The 23,099-nt window shown below is 39.3% G+C and overlaps 1 protein-coding gene across 3 annotated transcripts; it reads left to right on the top strand.

Annotated features, from left to right (window-relative positions):
* The first annotated feature begins 86 nt into the window (after nucleotides 1-86).
* CFAP57 (cilia and flagella associated protein 57) lies at nucleotides 87-22,675 on the top strand. 3 transcript variants are annotated; one of them, XM_030278963.4, is made up of 22 exons: nucleotides 87-243; nucleotides 315-631; nucleotides 1,944-2,227; nucleotides 2,396-2,561; nucleotides 3,514-3,666; nucleotides 4,705-4,844; nucleotides 5,499-5,664; nucleotides 6,064-6,177; nucleotides 6,681-6,893; nucleotides 7,527-7,700; nucleotides 8,903-9,064; nucleotides 9,490-9,645; nucleotides 11,698-11,791; nucleotides 12,451-12,641; nucleotides 13,040-13,213; nucleotides 14,316-14,474; nucleotides 14,864-15,007; nucleotides 16,086-16,202; nucleotides 17,245-17,379; nucleotides 17,463-17,606; nucleotides 21,387-21,513; nucleotides 21,797-22,675. In XM_030278963.4, exons 1-22 carry the CDS (start codon nucleotides 87-89, stop codon nucleotides 21,973-21,975), a joined length of 3,666 nt encoding a protein of 1,221 aa, XP_030134823.2. In that variant the 3' UTR covers nucleotides 21,976-22,675. The 3 variants fall into 3 exon arrangements, with proteins under 3 accessions (XP_030134823.2, XP_032605762.2, XP_072789162.1); XM_032749871.3 differs by lacking the exons at nucleotides 14,864-15,007; nucleotides 16,086-16,202; nucleotides 17,245-17,379; ... (1 more) ...; nucleotides 21,387-21,513; nucleotides 21,797-22,675 and having other exon boundaries at nucleotides 13,040-13,262; nucleotides 14,316-14,451; XM_072933061.1 differs by lacking the exons at nucleotides 14,316-14,474; nucleotides 14,864-15,007; nucleotides 16,086-16,202; ... (2 more) ...; nucleotides 21,387-21,513; nucleotides 21,797-22,675 and adding an exon at nucleotides 14,249-14,296.
* Nucleotides 22,676-23,099: the final 424 nt, after the last annotated feature.

Below are 23,099 nucleotides of genomic sequence, written 5' to 3'. Positions count from 1 at the left end.
GCCGCTTCCGGCCGCGTGCGCCGCCGCTTCCGGGCCGCCGGGGCCGCCGGGGCCACGGTCACCACGGCGACAGCGGCGGCGGCGGCATGGCGGGGGCGGCCGTGCGGCCCGTGGCCGTGTTCGGCTGCCGGCCGCGGGTGGCCGGCGGCGTCTGCTTCCTGGAGGAGCGGGTGGTGCTGCACGCCGCGGGGGCGGGCTGCCTGCGCCTGCACCTCGAGCACAAGTGGCACAACTTCATCCAAGGTGGAACCGACCCCGGTCCCCGCCCTAACCCCGGTCCCGGTGCCGGCTCCTGACCGCTCTGCTCCCCGCAGGCACGGAGAAGAGCCGGGGCGTGCAGGCGCTGGCCGTCAGCCCCGACCGGCGGTTCCTGGCGCTGTCGGAGGCGGCGGGGGAGCAGCCGGTGCTGGCGGTCTATGAGCTGACGGCGGAGCGGGCGCGGCGCCGCAAGGTGCTGGCCGCCGAGGAGCTGCCGGCGCGGCAGGCCGTGTCCCTCGCCTTCTCCCCCGACTGCCGGCTCCTGGCGGCCGCCACGGCCCCCCCCGAGGGCCACCTCAGCTGCTGGCTGTGGGAGAAGCAGCAGCTGGTGGCGGCCGTGCTCCTGCCGGCCGCGGGCGGCGGCCCCTGCCAGGTAACGGCTCCGAAACTCCCGACGCGAGCCGTGCAGCGCCTCTGCGGCTCGCTGGGAACGCTCCCCTTCTTCGGGAGCTTACTGCGCCTTTCAAAAAGGTGGATAAAACGATCAAGCTTTAGTTCAACAAGCAGCAGATGTGAGGTTGGACATACGTTCATCCTTCAGGTCTTGTGCACAGTGCATTTTCCTGTGGCACATGTTTTTTTATCCACAGCAGGAGGAGGAGTGGGCTCCACAGTGTATATTTCATAGAGTTTCTCTGACCTTTCTTGACATCTGCTGTTAGCCTCCCTCAGCAATAGGACACTAGGCTAAATAAAATTTTGCACTGACCCATAATAGGCATTCTCATGTCTGTATCTGTTGTATCACATGAGGTTCTCTTACATCACATGAGATCCATGTTACAGTGCCAGTACAACAGGCCAGTGAGTGTGCAATGTGTCCCTTGTGTCCCTGCAAAAGCAAACACTAAATATATAGGCTGTGCTCAGTAGTTGTAACACACTTCTTGGAAGCTCTCAGTGCACCTTTTCCTTCCTGCAGTTTTCTGTGTTCAGAGTGGAGGGGAAGAGTGTTTAGGAGCAGGCTGATTGCACACAAATGATTTCTGCATCCAAGTTTGGGTGCTCCTTTTTAGATTCTTTTATGTAGTAGGGAGGTCTGGTAGTTTCAGTCCATGTGTCGGTTGAACTCCAGCTGACATTTTTTCTGGGGTACAGCTACAAGCAGAGGTTGGCTGAACTACTGAATTCATGACCTCAACTCTTAAAGAGAGGGGAGTGTAAAGACTCTGTCTGTGTAAAGTCCCATTAAGCATAAAAATGACTTCAAACTACCCTTCCTATCCTTCATGTTGAGTATTGAGATGACTATTCCACAATTTTCACAAACACCTAATTATGTGAATTCATGTGCATACTCTTAGCCTGAAACACACGTATACAGAACTTATTCCTGGCCTTTTGAGAACAAATGGTCCCACTTTTCAGGAAGCTTGCTACTGGAAAAATTTGTTAATCAGTAGTAAAGAGGTATTTTGGCCTTACTTTATTAATTTAACTTTAATAGACACACTTTTCAAGGGGGGGAAACTGCAGTCTGTAGTTATGGTGGCTAATTCTTATTCTCTTTGGTATTCCTGTATTCTGTTGGTATTTGGTAATATTTGGTATTCCAATATTCTATTAACCATCTTTCTTTGTTTATTTTCCTGTATCTGGTACAGAAAGTCTTCAGAACAGGTATAATCTTTGCTTATTTATGAACATAGCTGGAAAAAATACTTCCTGTCTTTTTTGTTCCACAGGTGAGCTTTAATCCTCAAGACAACACCCAGGTTTGTATCACTGGAAATGGTTTTTTTAAACTTTTCAAGTACAGTGAAGGATATTTAAAGCAGATGAATTTACAAAGGGGACAGCCAGAAAACTACTTGTGCCACACCTGGCTGTCTAAGGAGGAAGTTATATGTGGCACTGACACGGGCAAACTTAGCTTGTTTGAAACTGGAGAGCTGCACTGGGAGAAAAGTTTGGAGTACAGAAAAACACCCACGAATCAAGAAGAAGATACAACAGAAGAATATGAGAGGTAAATCTCTTCACTGTTATTAGTAATAGTTCCATGCTTTTGCAGGCAGATTAGTTACTTCCTTCCTGTCCAGTTTATGTTGTCAGCTGCTGCTTAGCATTTTTTTATTTGTGCTTCTTTATTTTTAAGTCTTTATGCATTTCCTAATTGCATTTCTGGTGTTTCTAGTGGACTGGCCTTTGAAGATAATGATTTACAACAGCATTCTTTGCCTCAAATATCTGCAGTTGCAGCATATTCCAAAGGTTTTGCATGTTCACCTAGCCCAGGAGTTGTTCTTCTGTTCGAGAAGACCGGTGAAAACGAGGTCTACGAGGAGAGACAAGAAGTCTGGGTAAGGAGGAAAAAAGCTTTTGTAAGCAATTATGCAGCAGAGCCCTGTTTAGAGAACTGTGTTTCTGATTCAGTTATGAATAATAATTTTTAGCACACTGCTAAACTGTATTGTAAGGATTAGCTAACTGTCCTGGTGATGTTGAAAGGAGTAGCCAAAGATAACACTGAAAGACAGTGCCTGACGACCTTTTGCAAGGTAGTTCTGTATTTTTCCTTCCCACATATACAATGTGCTTTGAGGCTGCTAAACTTTAGGAAACCTTTAAGAAACTTTTATTTGTGGAGACTTTGGGGACTCAGAGGTAGTTTAGATCAGTTTTGAAGAACCTGGCTGCTTGTTTTTTTTCCCAAGGAGAGCTTTTCTCCCCTCAGGTATTTATTAGAGCTGTCATGAGACCTGTGCACACTTAAATAATCCTTCTAACTGTTTAACTGTTCTATAGCAAACTGTATGCATTGACCTACTAAAATCTCTGGATAAGAACATTTAACTCTAATGACCTAGTCAAGACTCCATACTCTCTAAAAGGTCACATCTTCCCTATGCATGAGATCCTGTAATAAAACTTATCTACCTTAATGATACATTACAAAGAGCTCTTATTCTAATCACAATTTTTAGGCAGTTCTTATTCTGACACTTGTTTTTTTTTTTCTTGATATTTTTCTACTACCATTTTAATTCTTGTTTATTGCAGTAATTCACATTACTGCTGAAGTGTCCCCTGATACTTCATTTCATCTGTGATGTTACGAATACCATTAGGTTGTTCTCTTGTCCTCTATTCCATGCCTTGCAGTAGTTATGTGCTATTAAATATCCAAGTTGTCTTGTTGATATTATGAATGTGCTTATTAGGGGAGCATTACAACAAAAGTTTGTGTGTGTGCATGCCTGCTACCAAAACATGGAAACCTGGCACAACCCATGGGATGCCTTTTTTGTGCAGCTGCCTCAGGACCAGTTTAGCACTGAGCCAAAAAAGTCAAGCAGACAGGACATTACATGTATATGCTTCAGCCCTTCTGAGGAAATGATGGTCGTTAGCACAAATAAAAATCAGCTCTACATGTTTACTATGTTCTCCACCAAACTTATAAGGGTAAGTGCAGCTCATTCCACAGCTTTCATGTCCAGTATTGTAATGATACAGGCCAGTCAGTGTTGTTTTCTGTGATGCATTCTCATTAAATACTTCAAAATAACCCTTAAAGCTCAAGATCTGAAGTGCTCTGTGTGCTTCTCTGAGGGCAGTGTTTTTTAGCCCCTTGCTCAAGCCTCCTTCCCTGTGAATACCTGATGCTATTCAGCAGAATGACAGAGAACACTTAAGACCATTAAAGGGTGCCTGTTACTGCTGAATCACTTCACTCAGGCTTTAACTGAGATATCCTCAATGTAACTCTGTGGTTCATGATCCACTGTAATATGCACAAACTTTATTGCAGTGATAAAGCTGGAACAGCCATGGGATTCTCCTTTTACTCTAAAATTATAGTTATTGAAGTCTTAGCTAGAAGTGAAACCTCTCTGTGAAATACAAACATAATGAAAACCTTCACTACTCTGAAGGAATTAAATAACACAAAGATAAGTGAAAAATGTATTATCATGAAATAAACTTTTATGGAACTGAGTACCTATCCTGTGTACAGGCATACAGAAAGATCTTTACAGGAATAGGGGTTGTAGTTAGGAGTTCTGTTTTCACATGCAGCCTAAAATTTTATTGATGCTTCACTTCCAGCATGTGGTAGCTAGACATCCTAGTGAAGTTTTCTATTGCTCAGCACTTGATTTTTTTCAAGTATCTGCCTGACCAGAAGGTATTAACTGAATTCTTGCAGGTCCATTTTTATTTATTTATCTAATTTGCCTTTTTTTATATACCTACAATTATGTTCTGCTCTCACTGCTCTGCCCTGCATCACTTTTCTTGATTATTAGTTATAAACTTAAAACTAACATTGTTAGGCTTTTAGCATTGTTATGTTCAGACCAGTACAGTGAAAGGATTAAGTAGTTCCCTCAAATCTATTCTACAACAGTATGCAAAGCCCCATGATAGATTTTTTTTTAATCTGCCTTACTGCCTGTAATGAAATATTTTTGATTTCTTAATGTTCTCATTCCTTCTCAGGAGAAGATATCATATTTTGCATATATGAATTTCCCATTGCATTCTAATGCAATCACTGGTCTGGACATGTGTATTTGGAAACCCATTCTTGCTACGTGTTCCCTGGATAGATCTGTCCGCATCTGGAACTACAAGACAAAGTAAAGTGTTGTCTGTATTTGTTATTACCTCTTGTTTTTTGTATATTGTATTTAGGAGGCAACAGCAGCAATCTCATATGAATGAGAGTGTTGTTCTGGTAAAATTCTTGTGTGGTGTGGGATGTAAATGGTATTACTGACATGATTTGGGGAGTGTGAATATGCAGTGCCTTTAAAACTGGTGCCAAAAAAATACAAAGCCTTTTCTATTAAGCTATTTTTCTGTCAGACTTCCTGTGTTTTGAAAAAAACTCTTTAATTCAGCTTTGTTTTAAGATACTGTTGCCACATATCCCACTTCTTAGGCATAGATCTTAAGCAAAATGACTCCAGCTCTTGAGGTTCCCTAGAGGGAAAAACAAGTCTCAAGAGATGCTTGTGTAGGACTGCAATCTGAAATTCATTATATTACAGTACACAAGGATTTGCTCTTGCACCTTCCACACCTCTCTGTAAATCAGAAAGTCAAATTTTCTTTTGTTTCCTGTAACATCTCTGTGAGCATTACTTAACTGAATAACAACACACTTCCTCAAGGACAAGGCAAAGTCTGATTTTAGCTGCAGGCGTCCTCGCTGGGCCAGATAATATCCTGTCAAGTGTGCAATGGGGAGTTTGTCCTGTTCCATACCGCTCAATGGTTTTCTCTTTCAGCACTTTGCAGCTGTGTAAGGAGTATCAGGAGGAAGCATACACAGTATCACTTCATCCCACTGGCCTTTTCTGTTTGATTGGGTTTTCTGACAAACTACGATTTGTAAGTCTCCTGTATGAGGATATGCATGTTTTGAAGGAGTTTGCTGTGAAAAAGTGTAGAGAGGTAAGGAGTGGTGCGAAAATGAAATTGGGGAGTTACGGGGACCAGAGTGCTGAAGAACATGACAGAAAATAAAAACTTCTCCAATACATCCTAATAGGATATTGGATGTTGTATATCAAAGCTTAGAGAAATTTATTCTGACTATTGGAGAACAGCCCCAGAGGCTGATGTGTAAGTGTGTACCTATGAAGCAGCAGAAGGGATAATTTCCTCAGAAATACTCCAGAACTGAATTTTACAGGGGAAAGCATTGATTAAGGAAACTCTACGTGGATAATTATGTCATGGAGTTTTCTTTTCATGCAACAATTTGATATTAAAGGATGTAATTGAAATTCAATGCATGAATGTTTTTATCCATTCCATCTACAGTAATGAGTGGTTATGTTCTTTTCGTAGTGCTCATTCAGTAATGGAGGCCATCTTTTTGCTGCAGTTTATGGAAATGTGATTCAAATTTATTCCAGCATCACCTTTGAGAATGTTACTAATCTGAAAGGACATACTGGGAAGGTTAGTAAACAAATCTTATAGAGTACAACTTATTAATATATTAATTAGTTGATAAAATGCATTTTGAAGAAGTAAAGTACAATTTTGGATCTTGAGATGGCCCCAAAAAGTAAAAACAGAAATAGAAAACTCAGTTTTCATTGGTCAGAAGGCAAAATGTTCATGCACTAGATACACCTGAAAAGTCTGCCCCTTAAATTGGAGGTGAACGATTGGCAGCTGGCTGAACAAAATAAAATATCCCAGCAATATATTATAAAAATAAAATCTACTACTCCATATTGAAATGAACTTTTTCCTGATAGTGTGTTCGTAAAGTAGTTCTTACTGGTTTTGGTTTTTTCTAATGCTAAAATAGAATTGGTTGAGAAATAGCTAGAGGTTTTTCAGTAAGACTTTGAAGTATGGTTCTGAAGTTGTCGTAGCTTTACCAGTACAATGACTCTATCCTGTGTGTCTATAATCTACATATCAAGCTCCTTGGTATATCTTGCTTTTGCCAGGTGCATGCAATTAAATGGAGTGCTGATGACACTAAATTTGTCTCCTGTGACACACATGGTGCTGTGTATGAGTGGAATTTGTCGACAGGTAAAAAGGAGTCAGAGTGTGTGCTCAAGACCTGCATGTACAGCAGCATTTCCCTGACTTATGATGCCAAAATTATCTTTGCTGTTGGATCTGACCAAACTCTCAAAGAAATTTCAGAGTCTTCGGTGAGCTAACAAACACTCCTGGATTTTGCTACATTTTCTAGGGAGGTTACTGGTGCTTTGCTTTCCTTAGCATACATTTGGTAAACAGGAATCAGTCTGGTTTTGAGAGCTGTTTTATTTACTGACACTTTTGTGTTCTTATGTCCTTTACAATGAAACCTGAAATTTTGTCGTAGTTTTATTTTTGTAATTTTACTTGCATTTACCTAGAAATCTTCTAATCCAGCTAACAAATTAACTAGGCAATATTTTATCAACTGTTCTGCTGAAATGCAAGTGTATCACATCTACCACTGTATCTACATGCATTTTTTTCCAGAAAAATAGTAAATTGTAAGTGACAACCATTAGACCTTTTAGATCATACATCAGCTTGGCTTGAAAGTTTAATACTGGTAACTATAACAAATACAGAGATTTATATATAAATATTTTTTTTTAATCTAAGTTTTTTTTAAAATGTATAAAACTTAATACTATCTCCTCTTGGGGCTATATTTCTATAGATATATAGATTCTTTTAACTGCATTATGTGCTGCAGGCAGAGGTATAACTATTGCTCATGCAGTAATAATTGATTAGTTACTGTACGAGGTTTGTGTGGTGGTTTGTGCTGTTGGTTCGTGTTGCAGATCCAGCACGAGGTGCCTGCCTACGACGTTGTTTATACGACTGTCGCTGTCTCTCGTTCCGGGCGTGTGATATTTGTTGGCACCTCCCTGGGGACAATTCGAGCTATGAAGTACCCATTAACTCTGAAGAAGGATTTCAGCGAGTACCAGGCCCATGCAGGTGCTGTCACAAAGGTAGCACAGAGTTCTTTCTTTTCCCTGTGGTGCCAGCTGCACACAGCTCCTTTAGGGCTGTTCCTCCTTCTCAATTCATAGCATAATATGTTAAAATTAAGGCTGAGTCTGCACATGGAGAATGAATATCAAAGCATTCACAGGAGTCCTGTCTCTAGATGTGCCAGGGAATAAGCTGTTGACTAAAAAGTGGCTTGCCCCAGATTACAAAACAGGGCATATTGGATGGAGAACTTTGATACAGCTCCTTTTGGAAAGAGAAAAGTAGTTTTGTCATAGAATCTTTAGGTTGGAAGAGCTTTTAGGTCATGAAGTACAACTGTTAACCCACCACTGCCGAGTCTACAGTAAACCATGTCCTCAAGCACCACATCTACACATCTCTTAAATATCTCTAGGGATGGTTCCTGCACCACTTTCTCTTGTAGAGGTGCATCACATTTGCCCATTTCCAGACAGCTGAGACTTCTCTGCTGAGCCAGTACTGCTGCCAAATGGCTGAAATGGCTCAGTGAGCACTTCTGCCTGCTCCCTCAGTATGCTTTGGCAGGTCCCCATTCTCCAGGAAGCCACATGTTCTGTGTTGTTAAAACTGGTCATAATTTTGGTATTTTAAGTACCACTGTCAACTACAGCACCTTGACTTATCCTTGCACAGTCCAGCATTAGAATATGAACTTCAATTACTGTAACTCTACTTTCACCTCAACTGTAATCTGTATCAGCTCCCAGGTACTCTATGCCAGATCAGGCAGCCAGAGGAGGTCTGGAGGAGGTGACAGCAGTTACTACTACATAGTTCTTGCTGAGCTTAGTTGTACCTTCAAAAGAAAACATTTAGCCATCTGTTGCTCATGCAACTTCTCAAAAAAAACACTAGAGTCCTTTGGAATTGTCATACAAATTGCCTGTATGTGCTATAATTGTCTAGAAGGTCTTTTCTGCTTCAGGTTTTTAAAAATCCTCCTATGGCTTTGAGACCAGAAGCAGATCCAGTATCTACATATATCCTTTTCCTTCCCTTTGTTGTTTCAACCGGAGTGGAACAGGAGTAGTGGGACTGTGTTATTATTTCCACAGTTGACTTTCTGGGGTAGAAATGAAGAGAGTATGGGGGTGGGGAGAAAAATGTGGTGTAAAATAAAACTGTGTCTCCATTCTTCCATGTCTCATCTATTATTTTGTTGTCTCTTCCTTCTAAGATGACAATAACAAGTGATGACCAATTTCTACTGACTGCCTCAGAGGATGGCTGTGTATTTATCTGGAAAGTGTATAATAAAGAAGGTGGGGGAGTTAAAGGAGAGCAGGAACTTGAGTATGCTGAGGAAGTGTTGATCATGAGATCAGATATAGACGAGAAGGTAGGAGGAGCACCTTGTGAACATAAACCACAGGATTTCTGTGAATTGCAGTTGCGTAATGCTTGTTACCAGCCAGTCCTATATGGCTTTGGTCAAAGAGGTTACAGAAAGTTGCTGCAGTGGCTTGTCAGTATGCAAACAGCATTGTACAAACAGCAACTGTGGATTAGATTTTTCTCTTAATACTTTCCCCAATCTCTTGAAAACACTTCTAATGGAGTAGAGAAGTCAGAAGATGAATTTCTATAAGCTATCATCTGAGCAAAGAAACTTTACTTCTAGAAGTTCTTGGTCATCTATCTGAAGATTCTCTGTAAAGGCTGTTTTCATAAATATGTGCATGTAAATAAAACATCCTTAACAAGCTGTTGTTAACAGCAAATATGCTCTCTCTTAAAACTGTTTTCTCATCGGTGTCCTAACAGAGTCAGGCAATACTAGACCTGCAGATTTGTGTGAGAGATCTAAAGACAGAAAGTGATTACGAGCTACGTCTCAAGGACATGTACTGTGAAGGAAAAATTAAAGCATTGGAAGAGAATTTCGCTCAGGAAATAGACTCCCTTAAAACTAAGCACCAGGTATGATTCATGTTGCAGAACCAAATACTAAGAAATCGTTCACTGAAGAGTTGAATTCAAGCTTGCATTACAAATGTAGAAATGCCATACAGCATCTAAAATAATTCCTTTCCAGTTTAAGATGTTCTTGATATTTATAAAGCATGAAACTATCTTTGTGTCAAGTATCTTATAGTACAAGGGAATGCAAGAGCTCTCCTAGGTAGCCTGTAAGTATCTTCACATAAAACCAGCACAATAAATGCTGCCTGAGCCTGAGGATCAGTAGTAGAAATGGCACTGTCCCCTAAAAACTCCTTTCTATATAAGGCTGCAGCTGCTGCAGGATCTAACAATTATTCTCCTTCATGCTGCCTTCTTTATGTCCTGTCTACTTAGATTTTTAAGAACATCTGCTGAGGTTTCTTGTATGTTTTTTTGAAAGTAAAGGTAAAATATATTCCCTGCATGTATCCTGTTTGTGTGCTTATTGATTTCTTTGTGGTTATGAAGCAGGGCTCCCCTGAAAAGCAAAGGCTATGATAATTCTTCCCAATATCCTATTTATCTGTGTCTGATAATGCTATTCTGTCCATTTGTTTGGTGCACACACTGCGTTTCTGACCTGTAATTTGTTATATTTCTGGAATTCTTCTGGATGTAGAAGGCAAGAGATTCAGTAGTAATTTCTCTGGTAGTAAAACAGCTCAAAAGTAAGGGATTATATATCACATGATTCAATCCTGTCAACCTCATGATCTTTTTGAGCTTTTGGGTGAATATTGTCCTGTTCTGTTACTGCTTATTTTGTCAGGTTGTGCATAGTCCCTTCAAGCAGTCATTCTGTTTGACTCCATATAAAGGAGTTCAGTATGAAAGCTTGCCAAGTGACTTATTAGTTGTAGTATTTTAGAGGTTTGTAATTTTCAAGTGCTCTTTTTGGCCCTACAATTGTTCCAGTAGGTTTTTGATATTCATTTTTTGAGGTTGTTTAATTACTCATTTTAATGTTTTCTTCAAGTATTTTTTCAGATTCTTTGGCTTGTCTCATTGTGGGCTTTTTTGTCTAAATAAGCTGAGTTTTAACCTTTCTATTTTTCCTCTCTTTTGTAGAACCTAACCTTGTACAAGAAAGCCATTTAATTTCTTGTGGATTCCTATACCTCTTTTTTATCTCTGCTGTTTTTTTTTTTTTTTCTGAGGTTCTTCAGGTCTTTTGATAAGTAGTGCTTGGCTATAGATGTATAATAATCTCAGCTACACTGAAAATTATTTAGAGTTGTTGATTATAGCCTTACAAACAAATGCCTTTGAAGATGAATATAATTCTCTAGGCAGGCAAGTTGGACTTCCTGTCCAAGTATCAGTACATGTTAAGATTAAACTGAATAACAACTTCAGACTGAAAGGGCTAAACTTTCTAGTTGTATCCATCAGACAAATTGAATATTTCTGCTTATGCAAAACCCATGCAGTTGTTGCAATAAGAAGGTGAAAATAATATAACTATGGTACAATTCCTAGCATCTCTGTGAAATTTCTCAGCTGTTTTCTTGCTCCAGTTCGTTGTGGTTTTTTAGAAGATTAAGTAATTTATAGTGGTAGGCTGACATTTCAAGTGAATGGCATTTAAAATTCACTCTTGCATAGGTTTATGTCATACTATGCAAATGTCAGCATTTTAAGACCTCAAAATTGCTTCAAGTGAGACAGGAAGCAGCTTGAACTTTAATATCTGGACAATAATTTATGGAACTGCAAATTCTCCTCAGGCAGGCATACATAAAGGAGTGGAGGCTTTTGTAGCTCACAAACTTTGTTTTTTATATTAAGATCAGTACCTTGTATTATATGAACACTGTTTGCTGCTTTTCCTTAGCTTAACTTGTCAAAACAAACTAATATGTGGGAAAACTTGTTTTAGTGACACATGCCAGCTCAGTTTTGGTGAGCTTTCAAACATATTTCTGTCATGTATGTATTCCTCACCAGGGGCAAGAGCACAAACACTTCGGACATTGCTTTGTCTAGTTTCAAATTAAAATGTATTTTTCTTTTCTTTTCTTCCCACAGATTTTACAGGAAGAGAAAGAAAAACAGCAGCTACAATACGAGGTTCAACTGTCTGAGCTGATGGATAAACAGGCCAGGGAGGTGCAACGGCTAGGTTAGACTATAAGAAATGTTTGTAAATAGAAACTGAGGAAAATGCTGTATTGATAGCAAATGATGTGACAGGGAGGGATTACTAGAGCAGAAGTATAAAGAAAAATGGATGTATGTCATGTAGGTATTTGGTGCAGACTAAATGGTTGTCTAAACTTCACCATGCACATGCCCATGATGAGAACATGCACATGGACCTTGTATCTTAGAGGTTCTTGACATTAGTAATGTCTTCATTTATTTTATGCACAGCTGACTGTGCAATAACAGTGTAGTCATTCCATTCAGCAAGGAGGTACAGCCTGGAAATACCTGGACTCCAAATTTGTAATCAAGATAAAAATACTGCAAATTAGTACCAAGGAGTCCCTCCATAAATAACTGCATTGCCTACTCATACTTTGTAGCAGTTGAGCTCATACAGCTCTGCCATGGTTGTCATCCCAAGGAAATGCCTAAATTAGTTGTCAATTTTGCATAGCTACAGAGTCTAAAACCCCTGTATAACTGATGAAGAAAGTGATTAAATACTTCTACTTGTAATTTATTGCTACCAGTTGCCAAAAAGACAGTAAATAATAAGGCAGTGATAGCTGCAGAAGGATAGGATTCACTCCTCTTTTCTATTAATTTTATCCATTCCATGTTTCCTGTTAACAGAATCTGACAGTAGTCAGAAACTCTCAATGGAAAATGAGAAATACCAGGAGCTTCAGGTGAAATCTCAGAAGATGGAAGAGGAATATGAGAAACAATTGCACAAGTTGGAGGAAAGCAAAATCAGGGCTGTGGCAGAGCTAAAAGAACATTATGAGAAAAAACTTAAACATAAATCTGTTCTGCTGGAAGAGGTAGGAAGCTTGATTTGCACACAGCCTGGAAGAAACAGCAATTTTAATTGCATTAGAAACAGCAATTTTAAAAGATCCTAAGTGATACTGGTTTGTGATTTCTACAGCACTAACAAATTTGCTGATGTTAGTATTTGGGCCAGATTCCTATCTTGAGGCTTTCAAGTCTTAAGAATTATTAGGAAAGAAAAAAAAAAAGAACTGCAATGTGTATGTTATCAATTTCTAAAGTTAGTTTAATCCACTGAAAAGTTATCTTAGATGATATTGCTGCAATTGAATGTTCCACTAAACATAGATTCTCCCAGGAGAAACACAGTTACAAATAACCTTTTATTTCTCTCCTTTATTGGTCTCTTACACTTGCCTTCTCACATGTTTGTTTTCCTTAACTGCAGGCAAAGGAGAGTATAAGGAAGCAGATTGAAGCACATGAAGAAATGGAGAAACAAATTTATGAAGATGGAGACAAAGAAATCTTAGAACTCAAAGACAAGTATGAGAAACAGCTCTTGGAAGAAAAGGAGTCCAACATGCAACTGAAAGGAGAAATAGGAGTCATGAATAAAAGGGTATCTTTTATTCTGTGCTAGTATCAGACCTGCACAAGAAGACCTATAAGTGAGGATTGAATGTGATTAATGGCATGTCATTTTAGTCCGTTAATCTAGTCTGTAAATATGTGGCATTTCATATGAGAACAATAGCCTGATCTTAGGTTAGTTTGAATGTTTAGAGTATTTGAGCAGAAGAAGAAGCTGTCTGCTGATTGCATTGCTGGTATAATTAGAGATAGATGATAAAGGAGGTATGTTTTTATTAGTACACTTTGTCTGATCTACATAGTTTTAAACTATAAATAATATTGTTCATCCTATGACAGGAAAGAAATGAACTTTTAATTTTTCTATCATTGAATACTTTGCTTTATTAGTTAAATACTTCTACTGTTTCATTAGATGCAATTATCCCTGTGTTTTGTTTGCATCATCATTTTTTGTTGGCTTTAATGGGAGTTTTAAGGAGACATAAAATATTTTACCTCTTTTATTTTCTGGGTATTACATTTGCCTAAGAATGTTATAGAGGCATTTTTTCTTTTTCATTTTCTCCAGTATCTATCTGGAGACAGAGAGGTTATTTTCAAGCCCTCTGCTATCATGGTACTGTCTTTAGTTTGTCTTTTAGACCTCAGGAATGTCTTCATGTGTCCTTACAGTTTGTCCAGCGCCATTCATTGGTTCCAGCTTCCTTGGTTTTGCAGATCTTAGTACTGAGGCACGGATTTTGAGGGTACCCAAGAGCTATGAACTGGGCACCCTTCCAGTCTTGCATCTTTAGAGATGTATTGCCTTCACCTTATGAGAATATTCCATGGATTGAGTGTTAGCTGCAGCTTATGCTTACGTATAATATCCATACTCTTCTTCCTGCTGGATGCAATTTCCTTCCTTCCTTCCTTCTAGTGCAGCAGGTATCCTTGTCAGAATATACAGAAAAAGCAAAAATGGATACTCAACCCCCTTTTGAGTTAGAGGCATTCAACTGATGTGCTGCTCCTTCATCATATCTTAATTTGATATCCTTTATCCCACACTGTCTACAAGGTATCCTACAGAATAGGAGGACCAAGCTTTTGAAGACTGTTAAGTTCTTACTAGTTTGCTTCTCTAGTTGAACAGCCTACAGAAAGAGCTCAAGGACCGAAACAGGGATATTGAGGAAATGAGACTGGAACAGCAGAAGCTGCAAGACATCATTAAATCACTGGAAAAGGACATCTTGGCACTAAAGACAGATGTTAAAGAGAGAACTGAAACTATTCTAGAGAAGGTGAGAAAGTGGACAATTGGATGAGGTAAAAATCGCCTCCCTTAATTAAATAGAGACATTTATTTTAATAGTATATGTTGTGATAATATCCCATGACTAGACACTCAATTTCAACTTAAGGAATTTGTGATCTCCAGTTTGGGATTTTGTTTTTTTGCTTGGCATTCTAAGCTTTTCTTGGGGAGCTCAAGTTCAGGATGTTGACTTTATCATCCCCTGTTCTGGGATCTGTAGACAAATCAGCATTTTTTGCCCCTTCCCATCTAACAGTTCAGTTTTCCACAAGATCTGTGACTGCTGGTTTTGTCTCTTCCATATTTGTGTCTTGTCCTAAGGATCTATGTGAGAGTGCTAGATCTGATTCAGATCTCTGTACCCATTTCTTCCAGGAGAAGCATGTATATGATCTAAAAATGAAAAATCAGGAACTGCAAAATTTCAAGTTTGTACTGAGTTACAGAATAGAGGAGTTTAAGAAGCAAATAGAGTCACGTGAAAATGATATTGAGACAATGAAGAAACAGATCAGTGAGGTGAGTAACACTCTCGTGTGGCCATGTCTAAATACAAACATGACCCAACAAGTCCGTGAAAATTCACCCTGGTTGTTCCTTGACTTCTTTCAAGCATTCATAGCACTGATTCAATATCTGTGCAGCTAATAAAAATATCGGTAGACAATAGGTATTTAATTTTCTATCACATACTACCAGTGATCAACATAGCTATTTAAGTTCCTGTATGTAATCCTAAATTTTGCTTAAAAATAGATCTTATCCTTATGTGGTTGCCCTCCATGTGCCCTATAGCATTTGCAAGACACTGCTTTTACTGATCTGGCAGAAGACAGTAAATTTCTTCTCTCAGAAATGTTGCAGATTTATGCAAATATAACTCTGCTAGGGGTTAGATACATGACAAATTATATTCATCAGTTGATAAATGGGAAATTTGAACATATTTATAGTTAGCATGTAGCAAATTCTTTGAGGGACTTATTTATGATAGAAGCTTACTATGATTTCTGCATAGATGTGTCCTTAGCTCAACCAAACTAGGACTATGGTGACATAGTCTTTTAAATAAAATGCAAACTAATGAACAATTTGTATGTATTTCAGACTAGCGAGATTAAATCTCTGTTGTCTTTTCTGGTCACCATCTTGTGCCATAAGTAAAGCCTGTAGTACCCTTATTGTTTTTCCCTGTGTTTTCTGCAAATGTACCCACAGTTTTCAATCCATTTGTTTCTTTTCAGTATCAGGGCCTAGTTATTGTTGCCCTTACTCTTTCCAGTAATGTCCGTTTCCCCCTCATCCATTTTTATTCAGGTGGAACGGTAGAGCTCCCACTCAGCTCAATGAATTTAGAGGGTATCACATAATTTAAATTAATGTGACTCAACAGGGAGTTGCACATTCATTTGTGTGGTTTCTGTATATTCTGCCAGAGGGCAGTCTTGTTACAAAATTGACGTTTCTCATGTTGTCATTCGACCTGAAGGGGGACCTATTCCCTCAAGACTGTATTTCCAGCCTCTGGTTTTCCTGTTATGTGTTGTTTTTTCACGTCTCCTTTTAGCCCTGATTTCCTCCTCCTGCTTCCTTTCAGATGGAGGAGCAGCTGGAACAATTCCGCAAGGAGAGCGTAGGGCTGAAGCTGACCATCACCCAACTGCAACAGAAACAGAAGGCAACTGCTGGTGAGGTGCACAGAGAGATGGAAAAGGTATGGGATACTCCCACCATGCAGATCCTACAGAATGACATTGGTGGGGACAGAACATTGGTGAAGCATTAATCTGAGCAAACAGTTACTTCAGGGGTGCTGTGTCCAAGGACCAAGAGAGTCTCTGGTCAGTGGGGACAAAGACACAAAACTTCCACGCCTGCAACCAGCTTAGAGTTTTCATATTAAAAAAAAAAAAATAAAATCCAGTTATTATGAGTCAACACATACTGTCCTGAAGAGACAATTTAAGAGAACAGTGAGGTGAATGCTGAGCTACTTGTTCCTGCCCAAGTCTGAAATTTGGGGACACTTGGCCTAAACGGGAGCAGCATGTAGGATACCACCTACATTAGCAGGATGACAGAGATGAAGGTCTCATTAATGGAGGAGTCAAGGTCCTCTTGTTTGACAGCGTATCAGACATGAGGGAGGAAAAGGGACTGCAGGTGAAGGTGGAGGGGCGTAGCAGGCAGTGCATGAGTGAGGAAGCAGGTAGAGAGGCCTTGCAGAAACCAAGAGAGAATGAGAAGGCAGTCTTGATGTGAAATCAGCAAGCTGTGCATGTGTCTGATATGATTTGCCCCTTGCCTTCTCTCCTTAACTGTTGGTGTGTTGTTTCTAAACAAGAAGGTAGGACAGCACTTGGACAATGCTCTCAGGCACATGATGTGGCTCCTGGGGATGTCCTGTGCAGGGCTGAGTTGGACTCAGTGATCCTGGTGGGTCTCTTCCAACTTAGCATATTCTGTGATTGGGAAAAGACAGTGAGCAATAGCATAATGAGCCACTGTTTTTCAGTTGTCATCTTTGCAGGTTGTCACTGATATTACCTAATAAAAGTATCTTGGTTTATTATTATTCCTAAAATCTATGACAGCTGTTCAACACGTAGTGCTCACATTCCCTGTGAGTTGTTAATTAATTTTGTTTTAATAAAGTGGAAGAAAGTTTTTCACCAGTTCCACTAGACTTTCTAGAGAATTGCATGATGGAGTGTTCTAATGAACCAAATAAGAATGTGACTACATCATTCTTGCAGAAACAAAATATGGAAACCCTCATCAAACGATTTAAGGCAGATCTTCTTAATTGTGTGAGATTCATTAACGATTCCAAAAAAATGAAAGCTGGTATCCATGAACTCTACACCAAGTATGTGCATCAGCCAGGCATGGTGAGTCAGGACCTTTGCCTTCTCCTTGCCCATGATTTTGTCTAGTAGTGGAATAACTGAGGCAACGTGCTGTGCCCTCTCAGGTGGAGGCTCAAGCAGAAGATGCAGATTTGCAGCAGCAGTACAAGAAACAGCAAGAGTATAATGAGAGGAATTTGGCAGTTTTAAGGAAGAAGGGTATGAAGGATAAGGAAATGCACCACACTGCTTACATGCGTATCATGCAGGTAATAAGCCTTTTCCTTGTGGTATGGAGTGGGAACAAAGGAAGTGGCTGCAAAAAAGAGACTTTATTAACCTTTCTGTTATGGTTTCTTAGGACTTTGAAATAGTTTTGGTTGGCTTTCTTGCCAGAAATTCCTACATTTTTCAAGTGTTTCCAGTAACTATTTTGAACAAAAAGAGCAAGATCTCAGAAGTCAGAAATGGCTTTTGTTTATTTCCCATTCCCTGAAAGGAGATGGGGAACTTCTGTTTGCAAGGATACTTTTAAAGAAATTAATGTACCTATTTTTTATTTTAAACAGTACTTATAAATGCCATCATAGTCAATTTGCCCTTGTTCAGGTGTCAAGCTGTATCTGCTATGTAGTAATGTTTAGGAAGTAATTTTGGAGAAAGAAAAGGAAAAAAAATCTTTCTTTGTCCACACAGTCCCATGCCTACTGGTGTGACTTCAGAAGAACTTCCTGCTTTTCACATCCAAAATTTCCAAGGAAGTTCAGAAATACATGGAGAATTTGTCTATTTGTAGTAAGATCTTTTGCTCAGAATCCTTGTTTCTTACAAGGCAAAGTAAACTGGTGACTGCTGGGGTCAAAGATCCAATTTGTTTTTATCTGGAGTGGGAGGACCTAGAGCTCCACACCAGACATCTTAGGAGGACAGCTTTTCTAGTCTCTTCTTAACATGCTCTCCTTCTGCTCAGTCAGCATTTCCTTTTCCCCTCAGTAGCCCTTTCTACATTGTTACTTTATTATGCTTCCTCAGGATCATTAAATCTCATCTCCTCCTAAGTCATCTGTTGTTTGCTATTTATTCATAATTTGCTTCTTCGGGGCTAGACAGCAGCAATCTTCTTCCCTGATGCTATTTTAATTTTTTTAATTTTTTTTTTTACTCTTTCTGTGAGTTAGATGTTTCCTTTGGCACAAAATGAGATGGGTTCAGAAAATAACCCAAAGAATTTCCTTACTGGAACAGGGTAACAGATGGTGTTCATAATGATAATACTTGATGATGTCTTGGATCAGTAAGCCTAACATGAAATGATGATTAAAACCAAATTAATAAAACATCTGGAAGATGAAGATATCAAAGATTCTAACCAGCCTGGTTCCTTCAAAGAAAAAGCAGTTCTCTGAAGTCCAGTAGATTAATGAGGTTTTACAACCAGCAGGAATTATCATGGCCTTCCAGTCTTTCACAGGGGCTTTTAAGACTAGTTTAGACAAACTTCTGTGAGGATTTGCTTTGAAAAAGTAAATGACATCTTGACAGTCTTCTAGCTCTGTATTCCTATTATTCTTGAGTTGTGCTTACATTTTCAGAGTTATGCCCTCCTCTTTGAGAGATTACTCATAGGTACACTGCTGCAACAGATGATTAGAACTGTCAAGATAATTTTAGTTATTCTTACCAGTTGACAAGTTGCCTGTTATTCAGCTATTAGTTTTTCCTCCAGCCTTCTGTATATGTAATGGCTTCTTTGGATACATAAAAACAGAGACACTGAATAACCTAGAAGTAGTTGAAGCCCATATAGGATGAAATTTTCTCTATGTCCTACCTGTCTCTGACAATCAGCACTGTAGGGACTTCGTAGACTATAGATTGCATCCATATGACATGTCATTGTACCTGGTGGCTTCATTATCCGTGCATTTGATCAGTCCCTTTTCTGAAACAATTGGTTCTTTGCCACATCCCGTGACAATGAGCTTTCCCATGACCATTTATTTTATATATCCATTCTGTGATGTTGCATTGCAGTGCAAGTATTCTGTCAGAATGCAAATATTGAATTAAAGGCTAATCTCTCTGGAGAGAAGGCCTCTTCAGGAAAATATTATCAGTGTCAACCAACAGTCTTTTAGCACCAAGCAAACCAAATAAGACATTTCTACATAGACCAGATTGCTTCAGACAAGATACTCTGTATTATATTTTCTGATAGACCAAAAGCAAGATCTTCATTTGACAGCAGCAGGTAATCTTTTGGACTGAACATATGAAGGTGCTCCTGACTAAAGTACACCTACAGGCAAATGCTATGACCCAGCCCTGAAAGCTGGTCAAAAGAAAATTACTTTGACTGATTATTGGAAGTTACCCTCTTCATGTGTTCTTTCAGGATCAAGCTCTAGAATAAATGCATAGAGTCAAATTTCATCTGTATTTAAAGGCTTGCACTAGACAAGTGAGACACAAGAAAATATTACAGTTCCAGAGCTGCCTGAGCACACCAACTCCTGCTGCATTTATAGCCCAACATAACCACTGCAAGAGTGACTCTTCTTGCCCAACAAGTTCAGATCCTAATGAATCCCACACTCTTCCTCCAGTCAGTGACTTTCAGCTGAGGAGAAACTAAAGCACAGCTGCTGCACTTAGTGTGAAGTCTTGATAATCCTTCCACACACATGCCCTGAGCTATTGCTGCCAACTTGAACTCTTTGAGTGCAGCCACATACTGAGAGGTGCAGTGAGCTTTGTACTTCACTTCTGACCAGCCTGCAGCTGTGTGGTGCTAACACTTTTATAAGTATACTCAAAGGAACTGAGTTGTATGCTTTGCACAATCTTTTGTGGCAACATAATTATGTCTATTAACCAAAATTATCATTAAAACAAAAGTAGAAAACGAGATTTGAAGACACTATTTTAATGGGAAAATTTCATTCATCCTTGTTCTTATCTCCTGTTGTTTTAGTGGGTTCCCTACTGCTTGAGACTGGTATTGTGAGATACCCTAAACATGCCTTTTTGACATCTATCTTTTTAAAATATTGCCAGTGTGTTCCAAAAGTTATAAAAAACACATCACAGGTAGCTGAAATAGTTGCTGTTCTTGGTTCAAGTATGATGGGAGCCATTTAACATTTGCCCTAGTTATTGATGTGGTAAGGTATTTCACTGTCCTTGTAAGAGGCAAATATACAATTCCACTTCACTCTCTTGAATACAGAAAATAAATATTTGGTTAATGGTGCTCCTGTTTCTAAATCATGAGCAGCAGTGTTATCATCCTTAAATAGTATTAACCCATACTGGTTTTGCTGAAGTCTTTAAATCTGTTGCAACAATGGGCAAATTACATTCACTGGCACTTTCACAGCTCCTTCAGGAAGATGCTTCATGGTAGGCTACTAAAAAGTTAGAGGATTGAACTTTTATAGACTGAAAACAGACTAAGAAAAAAAAAAAGGAACAAAATATGAATACATTGCTAACTTTTCTTTATAACAGCATGTTAGCAGTACATACCTCAAGTCTCCACATGCTTCATATATTTCCCAGTAATTTGGAAAGAGTGTGGAAAAGTAATGTCTGTCAGAATTAATGAAGAGGGCTTTGAATAATTCCAAGGAGATAAAGATAATTTAAGTGAACAAATACACAGTGACAAATGAAAAGAAAAAAAATACACATGGAGGGAGAGATGGGAATTCTTTGCATTAATTCTGAATTAATTTGATCCACTTAGGAAAGCCCTGAGCTTCCTTTTGGAATTGGCAAGGAACATGATACCTTGGAGTGTGGCTGCAATCAGAAAAGCAAAACAAATATTAGTTTTTTGAGCTAATGTGGTTTGAATACTGTCATGTTCTGAGTCACATCTAATGTGGTCTTTCCTGAAATGTTGTGTACTCTCCTGATTGCCTGGTACCTTCTGCTTGTGATACTGATTCTAAACTTTCCAGTGTCTTTCTCAAAGATATGAAGATACATATTGCTCAGCCAGATAGTACCTGTGCCTTTCCTTATAGAGCATGTTGTTTTTGCAGGAAAATATGAGTCTGATTAAGGAAATTAATGACTTGAGGCAAGAACTGAGGGTGGCCAACGCGCAGGTGCACGACCTCCAGTCAGCACTGAGATTAAACAAGAACAAAAAGTCAATTCAAGACACAGGTGAATAGTTACTGTGTATTTTCCATATTGTCACTACTCATGACAGAATCTCTTTTTGTCCTTGGTGAACAATTGTATTACTGTTTGTGTTTCATTCTAGCTTGTCTGCCTGGTGGTACCTGTTAATTTTAATGTTAATTGTAGAATCTGCTAAATTCTGCAGATTCTTACTATTTAGATGTACTCCTTCAACCCTGAAAGATGCTTTCCTTTGTCCATGCCAAAGAACTGTATTAGCTGGACCTTTGTTACTGCACTATGTCCTCTCTATTTTATCTTCTAGCTCCCTCCAGTGAACTTCTGTCCGGCCCAGCTGTCCTGAGGTTGAATCCAGAGCTGGAAAGTGAAAAAATCATAGAAATGCAACAGCTAGAAATTCAGTATCTGCGAGACCAAATCCAGGAGATGGAGCAAGCCCTGAACTGTCCAGGTTCAGTCTCTTTCAGTCCAAAATCTTCCTGACCTGAATCTGGGAAGAAGCCACAAGACACAGCAACACTGATGTGGTTCAAGAATGCCTCATATTATTATATTCTCCTGGCAAGATCAGAAATGCAAGAGCATAGAGCAGACTTACATGATCCTATACTCTTCCACTAGGAGCATTTATGAAACAATCAGTCCTCTAAGCACTTCTTCTACTTTCCTGAAATCTGCCCTTTTTATGAGACTTAGTAGCAAAAAGAAAAAAACTAAATTCATATTAGTGTAAGACTAATCTTTGTGCCTTCATGCTAGGTACTCATATTTCACTTGAGAATTAATGTGTCCTAACTCAGAAGAGCTGGTCAACCTGTAAGCCTTTTCTGCTAGAATTCTAATTTGGTGTCATTGTGCTGCAAAATACAACATCAGCCTTTTATTTTCCAATATTAAATTGCCTGTGTCCATACAAAGGACTGCTGCTCTTAAGACCAATGTCATTGTTATTCTAAGCAGGTATCCAGTCACAGATTAGCAATCAATTACCTTGTAAGGGCAACCTTTGACTCGAGTACACCCGAGCTAGAGTCTCTAGAGGCCTCGGCTTTCTGTCTAGAGATGTGTTGCCTCATCTACTACAATAATTTCATCAGGACAAAAAAGGCAGCCCAGTTTCAAATTCCCAAAATCTGGAATAAAGTCCAAACCTTATGTCATAACTCCTATAACTTTGATAAAATGATTTTTGTTTGTCTTTTTTTTCAACATCCCTTTAGTTCAGTTTTTCCATTAAATTCTCCTAATAAGTCACTCTGCAAAGTACTCATACATAGAAAAAGGCAGGGAGTAATTTCTTTAATAATGGGGGGGGGGGGGAACCCCTAAATTTTTCATCTTTTGTTGTCACTGCATGACACACTGTCCCACTGAGGAGTATTTCACATCTATCAGAAGTTTGAGCTACTGGTTGAGCGTGGAACTATATGGTATTACAGCAGCCAGTATATTGCTGTTTCATTTCCTATCCTGAGTTGTCAAAAAGTGATAAGTGCTTTTAATATACTCCTAATATACAGAGGAAGGTGGTGCCAGGGCTGGGTAACATGTAAGCTGCATTACCATCAGGAATACTAGACTCATTTCCAGGGCAATACCATGGCAAA

The sequence above is a fragment of the Taeniopygia guttata genome, chromosome 8 (genome assembly GCF_048771995.1).
Source record: "Taeniopygia guttata chromosome 8, bTaeGut7.mat, whole genome shotgun sequence".
Taxonomy (NCBI): domain Eukaryota; kingdom Metazoa; phylum Chordata; class Aves; order Passeriformes; family Estrildidae; genus Taeniopygia; species Taeniopygia guttata.
The sequence above is the reverse complement of the archived record's forward strand: the minus strand, read 5'-3'. Positions and strand labels throughout refer to the sequence as shown.

Coding starts and splice junctions, on each gene's coding strand:
- CFAP57 (XM_030278963.4), top strand. CDS start 87: ATGGCGGGGGCGGCCGTGCGGCCCGTGGCCGTGTTCGGCTGCCGGCCG. Junction 6,894..7,526: donor AAGAAATTTCAGAGTCTTCG/GTGAGCTAACAA, acceptor TTCGTGTTGCAG/ATCCAGCACGAGGTGCCTGC. Junction 7,701..8,902: donor ATGCAGGTGCTGTCACAAAG/GTAGCACAGAGT, acceptor CTTCCTTCTAAG/ATGACAATAACAAGTGATGA.